At 37.1% G+C, this 13,650-nt stretch overlaps 1 protein-coding gene across 1 annotated transcript in view; it reads left to right on the top strand.

Moving 5' to 3' along the window:
• LOC139939295 (potassium voltage-gated channel subfamily KQT member 1-like) overlaps window positions 1-13,650 on the top strand; it is a 98,877-nt gene that overhangs the window by 55,819 nt on the left and 29,408 nt on the right. Inside the window, exons 2-3 of the mRNA XM_071935056.1 lie at window positions 5,093-5,180; window positions 9,362-9,488. Of these exons, the coding sequence (XP_071791157.1) occupies window positions 5,093-5,180; window positions 9,362-9,488 (215 nt within the window). The remainder of the gene's footprint in view (window positions 1-5,092; window positions 5,181-9,361; window positions 9,489-13,650) is intronic.

Genomic DNA, 13,650 nt, shown 5'->3' with positions numbered 1-13,650 from the left:
AGCAGGGTGTGGGTTCGGATCCCAGTCGTGATACTTGCTACACAAAATTGGGGAGGTAGTACTTTCTGCTCTACTGGCCAGGCTTGGAACTGATGATACCCAAGCCTACATTCGTATGGACCGTAAAAGGGGTAACTCTGTTTCAGCCTTCGGAGTAGGTGGCAATGGCCTCTGGAAAAAATAATTGTAGCCCACACCTTGAAGTGACCTTCAGGCCCTGTGTGTCAGGCGACTTGCATAAAAAATAAAAATAAAAAAATTATAGGATTAATTTATAAAACATTCAAACTATTCCGAAAAACTAAAGGTATACTGTGCCTTTAACCAAGTAAAGACGACTAACAAAATGTTTAGGAATCTCCAAGGGCTTTTTTGTGGCTTATAATGTCGTCTTACTAATTAGTTCCCAAATTGATATCATATTCTGTAGGGAGAAATTTAAGAATTCATGAATAACTAGGAACCTTTTGATGATACCCTAAGGACCTCGTAAAAATAAAATCATGTCCGCTTTAAGACCGCCAATTTTTTTGTTGCAGGAAACGAACAACAGTTTGTTTGCATTAGATATGTTCCTTTAGTTTTGTTTAGTTTTAGTTTTAGAAATAAGAATGAGCTCCTAGCAAACTTCACGCAAACTGCTTGCCAATCAAAATGCCTTTGTGACATAAATGCTTAAATTGGCATTGGTCTGATTTTTCGACCCTAGGCTTTGAAAAAAACTTAACGTTTTATCACATTTTTAGCAAGTCCCTAATCTCAACTCCCTTAATACACAGCTAGCTCTGGGCCAAATTTCATCGAGCTGCTTAAGCAGAGAATATGCTTAGCAGAAATAGCAGGATACCAGTTACAAATTGCACATAACACTGACACTGTATTTTGGCTGGTAACCCTGCTGGTAAACATCATTTTATTGTGCCTAGCTACTTTTTGTACTCAAGCAGCTCTATGAAATTGAGCCCTGGTCCGACAACAAGAGATTCAGAGACACATGGGTTTAGGAATCTCTAAGGGCTTTTTTGTGGCTTATAATGTCGTCTTACTAATTAGTTCCCAAACGGATGTCATATTCTGTAAGGAGAAATTTAAGAATTCATGAAAAACTATGAACCTTTTGATGATACCCTGAGGACATCCTAAAAAAATAATCATGTCCGCTTTTAGACCGCCAATTTTTTTGTCGCAGGAAACGAACAACAGTTTGTTTGCATTAGATATGTTCCTTTAGTTTTGTTTAGGTTTAGTTTTAGAAATAAGAATGAGCTCCTAGCAAACTTCACGCAAACTGCTTGCCAATCAAAATGCCTTTGTGCCATAAATGCTTAAACTGGCATTGGTCTGATTTTCGACCCTAGGCTTTGAAAAATACTTTTTAAACGTTTTATCACATTTTTAGCAAGTCCCTTATCCCAACTCCCTTAATACACAGCTAGCTCTGGGCCCGATTTCATAGAGCTGCTTATAAGTAGAGAATATGCTTAGCAGAAATAAACAGGATACCAGTTACAAATTGTACGTGACACTGACACTGTATTTTGGCTAGTAACCCTGCCGTTAAGCATCATTTTGTTGTGCTACATTTTGTACTCAAGCAGCTCTATGAAATTGGGCCCTGGTCCGACAACAAGAGATTCAAAGACACATGGGTTTCTATACAAATTCACGATTGTAATTTTCTTGACAGTGTCGGTGCCAATTTGTATATAAGTACAGCTGTTGATTACAGAGTTCGTGTTGGTGAAACATCGCCCTCGTGAAATGTTTATTTGAACATAACTGACTAGTTCATGAAATTACCAATATGTTGCTTATGGAATCATGGATTAACACTTAACGGCACTGGAAACATAAAAATACTCAAAATATTAATTAGGGTAATTACTTACTTGGTCACGAGCAATGGAGAGCTGTTGATAGTATAAAAAATTGTGAGAAACGGTCAGATGAAGCCTTTCTCAGGCATCTGAAAGCTCACAAACTCTTTAAATTATTTACTTAGATTAGCAATTGACTCAGATGCATGTGTTGGGATTACCAAGTGAGAATACTGGTCTTTGACAATTACCAAAGGTGTCCAGTACCTTTAAAGGTAGGGTCTAGATTGGTTTTTGTCTTTGTAATGCTGATTTATAGGCAAAAGAAAGATACCGTAAACACGTAAAGAAAGATACAATAAAAATCACTTAAAATGAAAACAGCGTCTACTTGTAGAGAAAAAAAGAAGAGAAAACAGAAAGAAAAAAAAGGGTTTTCCATAAGAATTTCAAATCCATCCTCGATTAGTGAGGTTCCAACCAAACCCTACCATTCAAACCCTACCATTCAAACCCTACATGATCGAAAAAGATTCAAATAAAAATAAATAAAGCATTTTACCTAATGAAAACCCTCAGAAATCTGAGAGACGCTTCAATCATTACTCTGATTCAAATCTTTTGGGTGGAAAATCTATCCAAACCATGTTACTTGGAAGGGAATCCTTCCTCAAAATAGTTTATACCATAACAGCAGCAGAGGTTCTCATGTAAGTTTTTATGGTCATTAATTTTTGGAGAAGTAACCAATTGCCAACTTCTCCAAAAATGAAGGACCATAAAAAATTATCACCCTTCCTTTAAAGACAGTGGACACTATTGGTAATTGTCAAAGACGAGTCTGTTTCAACCCTTTTCTTTTTGTGAGATATCCTTTTTTTTTTTTTTGCAGTTTATGTATCAGCTTTTTCTAAACTTTACTTTTCCTTTCGCCAAAAACTCTCAACATTTTCTTAAATCAACATTTGCATTGAGTTCTGCGAAAAACTTGTTCATTTAATGTCGCTTATTTGCAACTTTGAATGCTTGTTGGGAAAAACACCTGTTAACATTACTCCAAAATGGAAACCAATTATTTAAATTTCAGAAAACGTTGTTTTAAAATTAGATCTATTGTTATCATTTTCAATGGTGCATTGTTGTTTCTTATTAATTGGAAATCTCATACTAGAATAGTTTTTATTGATTTCTAAGCAGGACATGATTTGATTATAATTAACTCTTAATTAATTTCAGGTAAAATGTCAGTAGTCAAGCTCCAGTTTAAAGAACAAAAGTGGGTTTGCTACCAAGAAAATTTGTTACCAAGAAATGGGCTGAGATGTGCTAGCAATATGACAACAAGAAAAAACATGAAACCCACCAGAAACATTTTATAGATTTTCACGCTTTATTTAATACAGGCAGCACCCCTATACACCCATGTCATAAAAGGACCATTACACAGTGGATAATGGCAACGCTTGTAAAATCAGTAGTCAAAACATTTGATGGTTAAATTAAACGTTGTCCGGCGGCAATGGAAACGTCACCCACTGATATGTAATAACAGAATGTATGACCTGGGTATGCACTGTTCAATTCAAGGCTGCATATAAATTGAATGTTAAAGGTGCACAATTTCCTTAAAGTAGGACAGGGTTGGACTAGTTAAAGGCACTGGACACTATTCGTAATTACTGAAAACAGTTGTTAGCATAAAAACTTACTTGATGATGAGCATTGGAGAGCTGGTAATAGTACATTGTGAGAAACGACTCCCTCTGAAGTAACATTGTTTTTGAGAAAGAAGGAATTTCTCACTAAAATATTTGAGTTGAATTTGAGACCTCAGCTAACGTCTTAAATTCAAGGCATATGAAAGCCCATAACTTGTGCTTCCATTATTATCTCTCAACTTTGACAACCAATTGAGTTCAAATTTTCACAGGTTTGTTATTTTATACTTATGTTAAGATACACCAAGAGAGAAGACTGGTCTTTGACAACCACCAATGGTGTCCATGCCTTTAAGTAGGACAGGGTGAGGTTGGACTAGTTAATGTTGTAATAAAATGCACGCCATGTATTCGGCGACGGGGCGAAGGGACGGGATGAAAGCGTGAGTGGGTGGCATGGGTAATTGAACAAGGGTGAATTACAGACAGTGTCCTTGTTGCTAGATCCTAAAAGACAATGTTATTCGATGACTTGTAACCAACCTGTATGCTTCGGTTTTGAAAGGGCAAGGGCAACAAGGCATTTTCTCCTTTTTAAAGGGCACCCTGTGAGGAAACTGAAAATTTCTACTGGAGCATTTCAAGGGCATTATGGCATGCAATGGCCAGGGGGCATGGAGGCAATCGCCTCCTTTGCTTCTGTGAAGTGTCAGGCCTGCGTGCAGCATGGGGTGGGCCGGATGGCCGTGGATGCTCTTTTTTTTTCTTGTGTTTGGCAGATTCAAGCATTCACACATAATGAAGATTTTATACTAAATTAGCCCTTACCAAGAGGCAGTGGTCATGGTATAAGTGTGAGTAATTTTGAGGGATACCTGTTTTCTAGCACGTATGACTCGACACACTTTGCCCTGACTTCTCTCCCCCTTAGTATGAGTTACTCACAACAGTGAGAGTTTGAACCTGTTTGTGCCTCTGTGAGCCGCTAATTTCCCAGTGGTGTTGTGCTTGGATTGTGCCTGAAATTAATAGGGAGGACTTTACCTTCGTATTTTCTTCCATCAATGTGATCGCTATTTCTTATTTATAGCCTTCTTGAATGTGAGGCATCCTGTTTGGCCTCCTCCTTGGCCTCCTCCTTGGTCATTAATTTTTTTTAGCAATTACCCAAGGTGTACACTGCCAATGATGCGTTTAAAAGTACTAGACACTTTTGGTAATAACTCAAGTTAATTTTCAGCATAACAACTTACTTGGTAACGAACAATGGAGAGATGTTGATAGTATCAAACATTGAGAGAAACGGCTCCCTCTGAAGTAACATAGTTTTTGAGAAAGAGGTAATTTCTCACTCAAATGTTAAAATACATCAGGCCTGAAGCCTTTTTTTAAGGTAAAAGCTCACAAGTTTGTTCCCAAAAAAGGGTGTTTGTCTTTCATTATTCTTAATTGAGTCCAAATTTTCACAGGTTTGTTTTTGTATGCATATCTTGGGATACACGAAGTGAGAATACTGGTCTTTGACATTTACCAAAGGTGTCCAGTGCCTTTATGTCAGTAATTTTTTTCATTCAAAATATTTATCTGATTGTTTTTTCTTCTTTTATCTCATTGCAGATTCAGCACAGTACTATCCTGTTTAATTTTCAGTGTCTTGTCAACAATACCTTCCTGCCAATTCGCTGAAGGAGTCTTATTTTATATGGTACGTAAGAATCACTTAACCCGTTTTTTTTATGAAATCGGAGTAGAGTTTTGCTTTTTTTTTACCAAGACATAGTTCAGCTTTTATATAGTGTTAGATTACTAGAAGGTCTCAAGTTGCAAAAATGTTTTTATGATGATTGGTTCTGAGTATTGGATATCATTGGAAGCTGACTTCTTAGTTCTAGAATTCTGAAATACCAACTTGTGGGCTCAAGACTATAAGGTTGTTATAGTTTGTATGAATTTATAAATTTGGTTTTGCATATGTTGGAGCTCCTGGTAATTGGTGTTTATAGGGCAAGAGTGGTCTCCAAAGAAATTGTATCGCATAAAATAACCATTTTTTGTTTATGATTTTTTTATATTGTGGAGTATTATATATTGTGTCAATTCTAAGCATTGCTGTGTATTTTCCTGTTGTAAAATTTGAATATTTTTATATTATTTGTTATGTGCTTGTGTATATTTTATGGAATGGGCACAATATAAATGAATAAATTATTATTGTTATTTTTTTATATTTAACAACCCTCTGATCAATATGGACATGTGCAGTTAACGACCTTCCTTACACCACTGAGCCAACATGTTACTTTCCCATGTGGTTTATTACTTGTGCAGAAAAAAAAAAGTTCAATTTGGGAAATCAAGCAACAAAACATAATCAAAAGTAAACTAGTAACAATAGTTGGGATTTTACAAAGCAAACAACAAGTAAAAAAACAAAAAACAAACAAACAACAAAATATTGTCTGCAAAAAGGTGAGCAAAAGTGTGGACATTACAAATATTGTTAATATTTTATTTGTTTAACAAAAACACTTAATAAAAACCAAACTATGAAATTCATTCCTAAGAGAGGTTCCAGCTTGTGTGAATGCACGATCCTCCTGAAATGCTCAACAAATAAACACGAATTTGGAAGACCGAAGGAGCCTTTAGAAGGGGTCTATAGAAGGACTCCTATTGAATTATACGTCTTGAATTGTGTCGATATGTCTAGCTTTTTGTTTGCCCATCCACTTTGCATCCAAGTCAAATCAACAATCTGTAGCTACCCCCCTTCCCCTTGCGCTCCAGTTATCTGACAGGATTGGTACCTCGAATCCATAGAGTGGGATCAAGACTTATTCCGGATCTGTCGCCAGACTGAGACCCTGTATACCCTTTTACTCTTCTATTCTGGGGACTACATGCGGGCATAAGCCTATCCTTAATGCTTGGCGTGGTTCACACGATGTCCGTGATCATTAGGTATGCCATCAACATCATGCCACTGTGGTCCGTCTTCGGGTGCATCCCCTCACCCACAACCCCTTGTCCCTCTCTCTATTAATTAAAAGACAACATTCAAAAGGTTAATGTACCAAGGGTCTCGTGGGCTCTCCGATTTCAACTCATTAAAGTACATGGCCTGGGTTGTCGAGGGCTCATACAAAAACATGAAAACCCCTGGCAAATTGTTATTTTTTTTAGTGATTAAACTGGGCAGAATTTGTTTTCGCAAATTTTGGGAGACAATTACAGCAGAATTTGCTATTGAAGAACATGAATACTGATTGTATTCAAGTTGACATTGTATGCATGTCAGCTTTGAGTGGGAATATAATTTTCAAATAGAGAAATGTTTGACTTCTTCCTGATAAGATTTGGGGGGATGAACAAAGAAAAATTGGCTAGAGCGGGATTGGACCTCCGGGTTAATGTACCAGCGCTCTTCCGATTGAGCTTTCTAGTCCTATGTTGGCAGTCTCCCTAAGTGTCAATATCTTTGGTCAGGGGTGCCAGTCAGAAGCCATACGACCAATAACTGCCTTGTCGCCACGAATCACACCATGGGAAGCTAAAGCCAGGGGATCACCTGAAGGGGATGCAAATTATTATATCAGATATCAAGCAATAAACCACAAGGGAAACTGTGTGAATTTTTCACCATTTTTGTTTGTTTGTAACTACTTATAACTGATAAGATATTTGCTCACTATAATATCATTCAAAATCCAGTGTGATTTGCTAGTTGTTCAAGTCACAGATAGATACACTGTAAAAATACTATGCCGGTGCAACTTAAAGACCTGCTTGAACGAAAATGTCAAGTTGTGAACTTTGCTGAATTCCCCTTAAAATGTTTTCGATGAATAAGGAAATCGAGTCATATGATTATAAATAGGTTTCAATTGTGTAAAAAAACAATCAGTTTGTATGCCCTTGTCCAGAGCTTTTCTGCAAGATTTGCGAAAAGCCCCATTACGTAATCACTCTCAAAACGTCATAAGTAGATAAAGCCGCTTTGTTGCAGCGTGGATGTATAACAAAGCAAACTCCCACAAATGACGTCAGCTGCATTGTCCTTTGACGCCCGCTCTCAACGGCAGAAGTGTTTTTAGTTTTTCAAAAAACCTTTAGGTAGGGGCCTGATTTTTTAATCGATATTTACGAAAAGTTCAGAAGTGTACACATCAAAATTATATTAAAATGGTGAACAAGTGCATTAAAAACAAGTAAAAATACAATTTCTGTTGAAAACATTCTGCTCAGGTAGCTGTTTAACAAACGCTCTTTCAAGGATATCTCATAAATGCTACTTTTTGAAATGAAATTTTTCAAAGTTAATTTTTATTGTATAAATCTACATTTATATAGGATTAAAGCAATCAAATGGTTACAAAAATCAAAAGTATTAGCTCCCTTTAAAAGTTCATCACAAAATGATTGACAATTTTGTCGAATGACAAACTGGCTGAAAATTGCCCATCTTATAGCTCATCAACACGAGAAAAAAGGTTGGTCCCCGTGGGAAGACACTCCAAGGCGAGTGTTTCTACGTTTCCTCTGTCCCCCGCTCTGTAGAGAAATATGAAAGTGGGTCGTTTCATCTACGTTCATTTTTATGGTGTCATGCTTGGCAACTTGTACAATTCTACTTTCCCCAATCCATCATTTGTGGTATTATAACTGGTAAGGGAAGGGAAATATAGGTAGAGGTTCAATGAGGGCTAGTAATCTGTAGGGAAATACCCCCAGAGTTTTACCAGACTCTCGCCTGAAATATTTCATCCAGAAGGCACTCTCTCGTTGACTGGCATAATAATAAAGGCCAGTTTAATGTTCAGCCTTTAAAAGACGGAGGAGGGTCCTTTTTTGTTTTTTCTTTTTCAACCCGGCCGCCCGACCCATACTAAAAGAGAATTGGCTGAGCTGTTTAAATACACTGGACACTATTGGTAATTGTCAAAGACAAGTCCTCTCACTTGATGTATCTCAACATATGGATAAAATAACAAACCTGTCAAAATTTGTGCCCAATTGGTTGTCGAAGTTGCGAGATAATAATGAAAGAAAAAACACCCTTGTCACACGAAGTTGTGTGCTTTTGGATGCTTAATTTCGAGACCCCAAATTCTAAACTTGAGGTCTCAAAATCAAATTCGTGGAAAATTACATCTTTCTCGGAAAACTACATCACTTCGCTTCTCACATTGCTTTATACAATACAGCTCCCCATTACTTGTTACCAAGTAAGGTTTTATGCTGATAATTATTTTTTAGTTATTACCAATAGTGTCCACTGCCGTTAAATTGATGGCAATTATTAGCTTTCCATCCTAACTCCTTTGGAGTATGCAGCTCCTGCAGTCAAATTCACAAGTTACTGATCATTCAAAACAATCTCTGCCCTCACAGGTACCCATTTACTCATGGGTGATGAGAAGCAATTATAGTTCATGAATCTCTTGCCCAATGTCTTTGGACTTGATCCCACACTCTGATGACTCAGCCATCAGAACCTTGAGTTTGATACTCCAAGACCACTCAGCCATTCATTTCATTTTAAATACCATTATTTCATGTCAACATCAATCAATACTTGCCTAACTTTTTAATAATTGTCTTTGGTCGTTTGTAATTTTCTTAAGCATGTTGAATCTGTTTATTTCTTTAATTGGTTTTTCCTTAAATTGGGCTGTATCTGCTTAATATTTGTAATCTCTGTGAAGCGCCTCGGGAACCTTTGGGGTTAAGGGCGCTATATAAAAGCCGTTTATTGTTATTATTACAATCAAACCACGTTTTCGCTCAAAATAATATTTTGTGAGTCTGCATGCCCACCGAGTGGATAAAATGAGATTAGATGAGACGCATTACTCAGATAAGTTTTTGTTTCTTTAATTTTCACAGGAGATAATTTTAGTTTTGTTCTTCAGTTGTGAATACCTTGTCCGTGTGTGGTCTGCGGGTTGCCGGCAGCAGTACCAGGGAATCAGGGGAAGATTAAAGTTTGGCAGAAAGCCTATCTTAATAATCGGTAAGTGACAACATTCCTGATGAAATTATTTATTTAAATGATATACTATTTTGGGCTTTACCCTTACTCTGATTGGTGTCAGCACTGAATACTCAGTACCAAGTTCTGTGAAAAAACATCACTGGCATTTTACTTGGTTTGGATTCAGACCAACAATCTTTGCTAAACATTTCTTTTTAAAAGACATTATCTCTGACTTTTTACATTTGTTTTTTTCATTGTATTTTCTATGGTGTTATAATTTTGTTGATTGTCTCGTTTTGGTGTTTGTCATTGTTTGTTTTTGTTGTTCTTATTGTACAATGTAGTTTTGCTGTATTTTGCTTACTCTTTTTAGCTTAATGTTTGTAAATCACTGTACAGCGTTTTGAGATTTTTTATGTAAGACGCTATATTAAAAACAAATTATTATTATTTATTATTATTTAATTGAGATTGTCCAACAGCTAGAGGCAGTTTGAATCTTGTTGGTCTAAGTCTAATTGGTAAGACATCTGCTTTAGATTGCTTCAGGTTGTGGGTTCCAATCCCACCCGAGTAATATTCCTGTGATTATTTATTTTTACTTGGGAAAGTACTTAAACAAACAACTGCTTACACACATCGATGTAAGGGTTAAACCAAATAAAATATTACAATATGATAAACATTTGACGAACCAAGTAATATTCTCCACCCCTGATGCAATTTTAAAATCTATTAAAATGTTGTAGGATCAATGTACAACATTCAGTGTCAAGTTGTCCAAAATGTTGTCATCCACCAAAAAAATGAGTAGGCGCTAAGTGTTTGCGCTGAAGGCTATTTTGCTGGATATAATTGGCCACTTTTATGTATTTTCTGTCACCTCTTCAGTGATCGATCTTTTCCTGCTGAGCCTTGCCCAGGCTGCAGTTATTCCCTGGGGATGTCATTTCTGTAAAGCGATCCATCATTTTTCTTGTGATCATAATGGCCAATTGGTTTTAGATATTAAGTGCATGGGGCTAGTGATAGACTTTTCAACCAAGGCCCTCACCACAAAAAAAAAGAAAGAGCCTTGAAAATGATGCTTTTTTTGTTGTTGCTGGTTGTTTTTGTTTTTGTTTTCCGGGAAAGGGGGAATTTGGAGGTATCTAAATGCAATGGATGCAATTTTGGTACGAACTGTGCAAATCTTGCCTCTACATAAATTTCCGGGACTAGTTTGGTCAAAATCATATTAAGCTTTTTGCATGTGACGATTTTGTTTCTTCAAATACTTTGGTTTAACATAGTTTGTGGCTATAAAAATTATTTAATATTGTTGGCGAAGAACATTTAGTCTTGAAATCTGTGAAAGTAAAATAAATTAAACTGATCAAAAAAGAAACCTGTGAATAATGACCCTCCCTTCTTGGTATTTAAATCGGTTGCCCAACTAACAGTCACACTATCATTAAAGCTATGTAATGGTTACACAAATTCAGACATCACACATCAAATGGGGTTTCTAAAATAATAAGCATCTGCGTCAATCGCAAGGATGAAAGTCCATTAGGGACCAGTAGGATGGGGGAAACACCTATTCTTAGGCACCTCCAAAGCAAACAAACGAGCCGTTAGCAACGCCAGCATTTACACGGCCATGTTTGACTGAGTATGGCAACAGTGACTGGTGCAGAAATCCTATTGGTCAATTAATCCATAGTGTGTGATAGATAAATGGCAAGCATCGATCTGTTAATTAACTAAGTGGAATGTTTAATGGAGCGCCAAAGCCAGTGATGTTTATCCAGGGCGGAGGGAGTTTAAGTTTTCTGGTCAATTGTCTGTAGTTTATAATCGCTAGGTTGACTCTATAATTATCTCACTATTTGCTCATCAGTGGTTGGTAGAAATACTTAATAATTTCCACTCATTAACTTTTGCTCGTCTCTAGTTAATGAGTGGAGGTTAGTCAGATGAGAGTCTGGGTCTCTTTTGGACACCCTGTGTGGAATTTGTGGCACTTTACTTTGTCTTTCATTCAAAAGGAAATCATATTTTAATATTTTATTTTGGTTCAACCTTACACCGATGTGTGAAAGCACTGTAAACTCAGCATTTCCCTGAGTCAGGTGAAAAAATCACAGGCATATTACTTGGGAGGGATTCGAACCCACAACCTTTACCAACTAGACCACCAAGATTGCCTGGTATCTAGAGGCAGTTCGAATCCTATGCCAGTCTACCAATGACAAGCACCACAACGTGTCATAACAATTACTTGAATGTGAATAGCGCATGTCAATAAAGTCGGAGCTCGCCTGACGAGGTCACCCCTGATGTAAACCAACTTGTGTTTTGTTGGTTAAAGGGGTTGTATACATTTGGTAATTAGAACCCACTCTTTGTTTCAATACTAAACGGTTGTAAATAAATACCCTAAAACTAACCTGCGGAAATTTCATTTCAAAAGGTGATAGCATTTTTGAGATACTGCCGGAAATCTGGAGCAGTTTTTCCCCCGCAGGGAGACTAATCTGGAATTAGAATTCACTCTCTGAGAAACAATACTACAGTTCTTAGATTCAAATTTTGGGGGGTAAAAAGTGATATCTTTTTCCATAACTGCAATATTTTAAATTAAAAGGTTTCCTTAATGCATCAGAGTCATTACTAAATGAGCCTTTAAGTCGCAGCAATCACAACCTTTATTATGTAAGAAATGTTTTTTTTCATCTCCAAAGCATTTTTAATGACTAGGCATCACTTATCAATGCCTTCCTTAATCAAAATGCTATTAAGAGGAGGGTCGGGCCAGACACAATAATTTGATGAGATTCTTTTGTTGCTCTATAAATATGGCTGCCTCCTGGATAAGAGGACATTGAGTTCTGGACGAGTAATTAAATTGGTCACGTATTGTCTTCACTCTTGATATGTAAGACGATTTGATGAATGCAAAGAGTGCTGAGACCTGACAACCCGTTTTATAACTTGCTAAAGTGGTTGGTTGTCGGTCGTGCTTTTAAAATATTACTCTTAATTTGACTGGCATAATGCATTAAATGACCAATTAACCATCATTTTTGATTTTGTATCGAGATACTCTGTCTTATATGTCAGTGTTATCAGTGCTTTGTCAGGGTGTTCATTATGGATTATTCAAGTCACGACTCCCAGAATTTCAGCAGGATGTGTGATTTTTATTTATTTATTTTTTGTTTATGTAAGTTGCCAGACACACAAGAAAACTACTTTTCAAGGGGGCTGTTGCCATCTCTTCCTGGGGCTGAAACAGGGTTACCTCCTTAACAGGCTGCTTATGGATGTATGGTTTGGGTATCATCCATCAGAAGCCTGCCTGGCTGGTAGAGCAGAAAGCACTGCCCCCTTAACTTGGGTATGGCCAAGTCTAATATCCAGAAAGGACTGGGTCCAGCAGAAAAAAAAAACATACTATTTTTTCCGACTGCTCTCGCCCATGATTAATCGTTACCTGACAGGTTAGTTTGAGGACTGATGGGTGCAGTGGGAAATAACTTTACGGATCAATGTCAAATTTTAACTGAAATTTGTTCTGTCCACGTTCAAACTGTGGATAATTGACATCCATTGGCAACACGAGAGAGTACAAAGTACAAAGTTTTTGTCGAGAAATTAAGACAAGCAGTGTTTAATATTCAAATGTTTGCATACAGAGCATCCTTGTATGGACTTACACTTACATACGGGTCAGAACAGAGCTGCCAACTCTCCAGGATTCTGCAGAAAGTTCTGTGTAAAATTAACCAATCTTATATAGGATTTGAGGCATTGCATGTTGAGGTAGCAATGTATATCCGGTTTGCGGTAACACCATGTGTGTATCTGCTAGCCAGGTAGAGTTTGTTCTTGGAGAACTGCCTTGCTTTACTCTACTTAGAGTTTGTTCTTAGAAAACTGTCTTGCTTTACTCTACTACTGTGGTTCGGGGGGTTGGGAGACTTCTCAGTTCTGAAAAGAGCTGTCCTGCTTTGTTAACTATTACCCGGGCGGATGGTATAGAAAATAGGGTGGGACTACTACTTTACATATTGTGATTAACTGTACTACCGTGGAGTCATCATCAGGAGACAAATATATATTGACCAATCTAATGCTGTGTTCTGATGATCACTTTTGAAAACTCCCTGGTTATGGATCCTTTTTCCCTGTTACGCTTAATTGTAATTCGTAA

The sequence above is a fragment of the Asterias amurensis genome, chromosome 7 (assembly GCF_032118995.1).
Source record: "Asterias amurensis chromosome 7, ASM3211899v1".
NCBI lineage: Eukaryota > Metazoa > Echinodermata > Asteroidea > Forcipulatida > Asteriidae > Asterias > Asterias amurensis.
The sequence above is the reverse complement of the archived record's forward strand: the minus strand, read 5'-3'. Positions and strand labels throughout refer to the sequence as shown.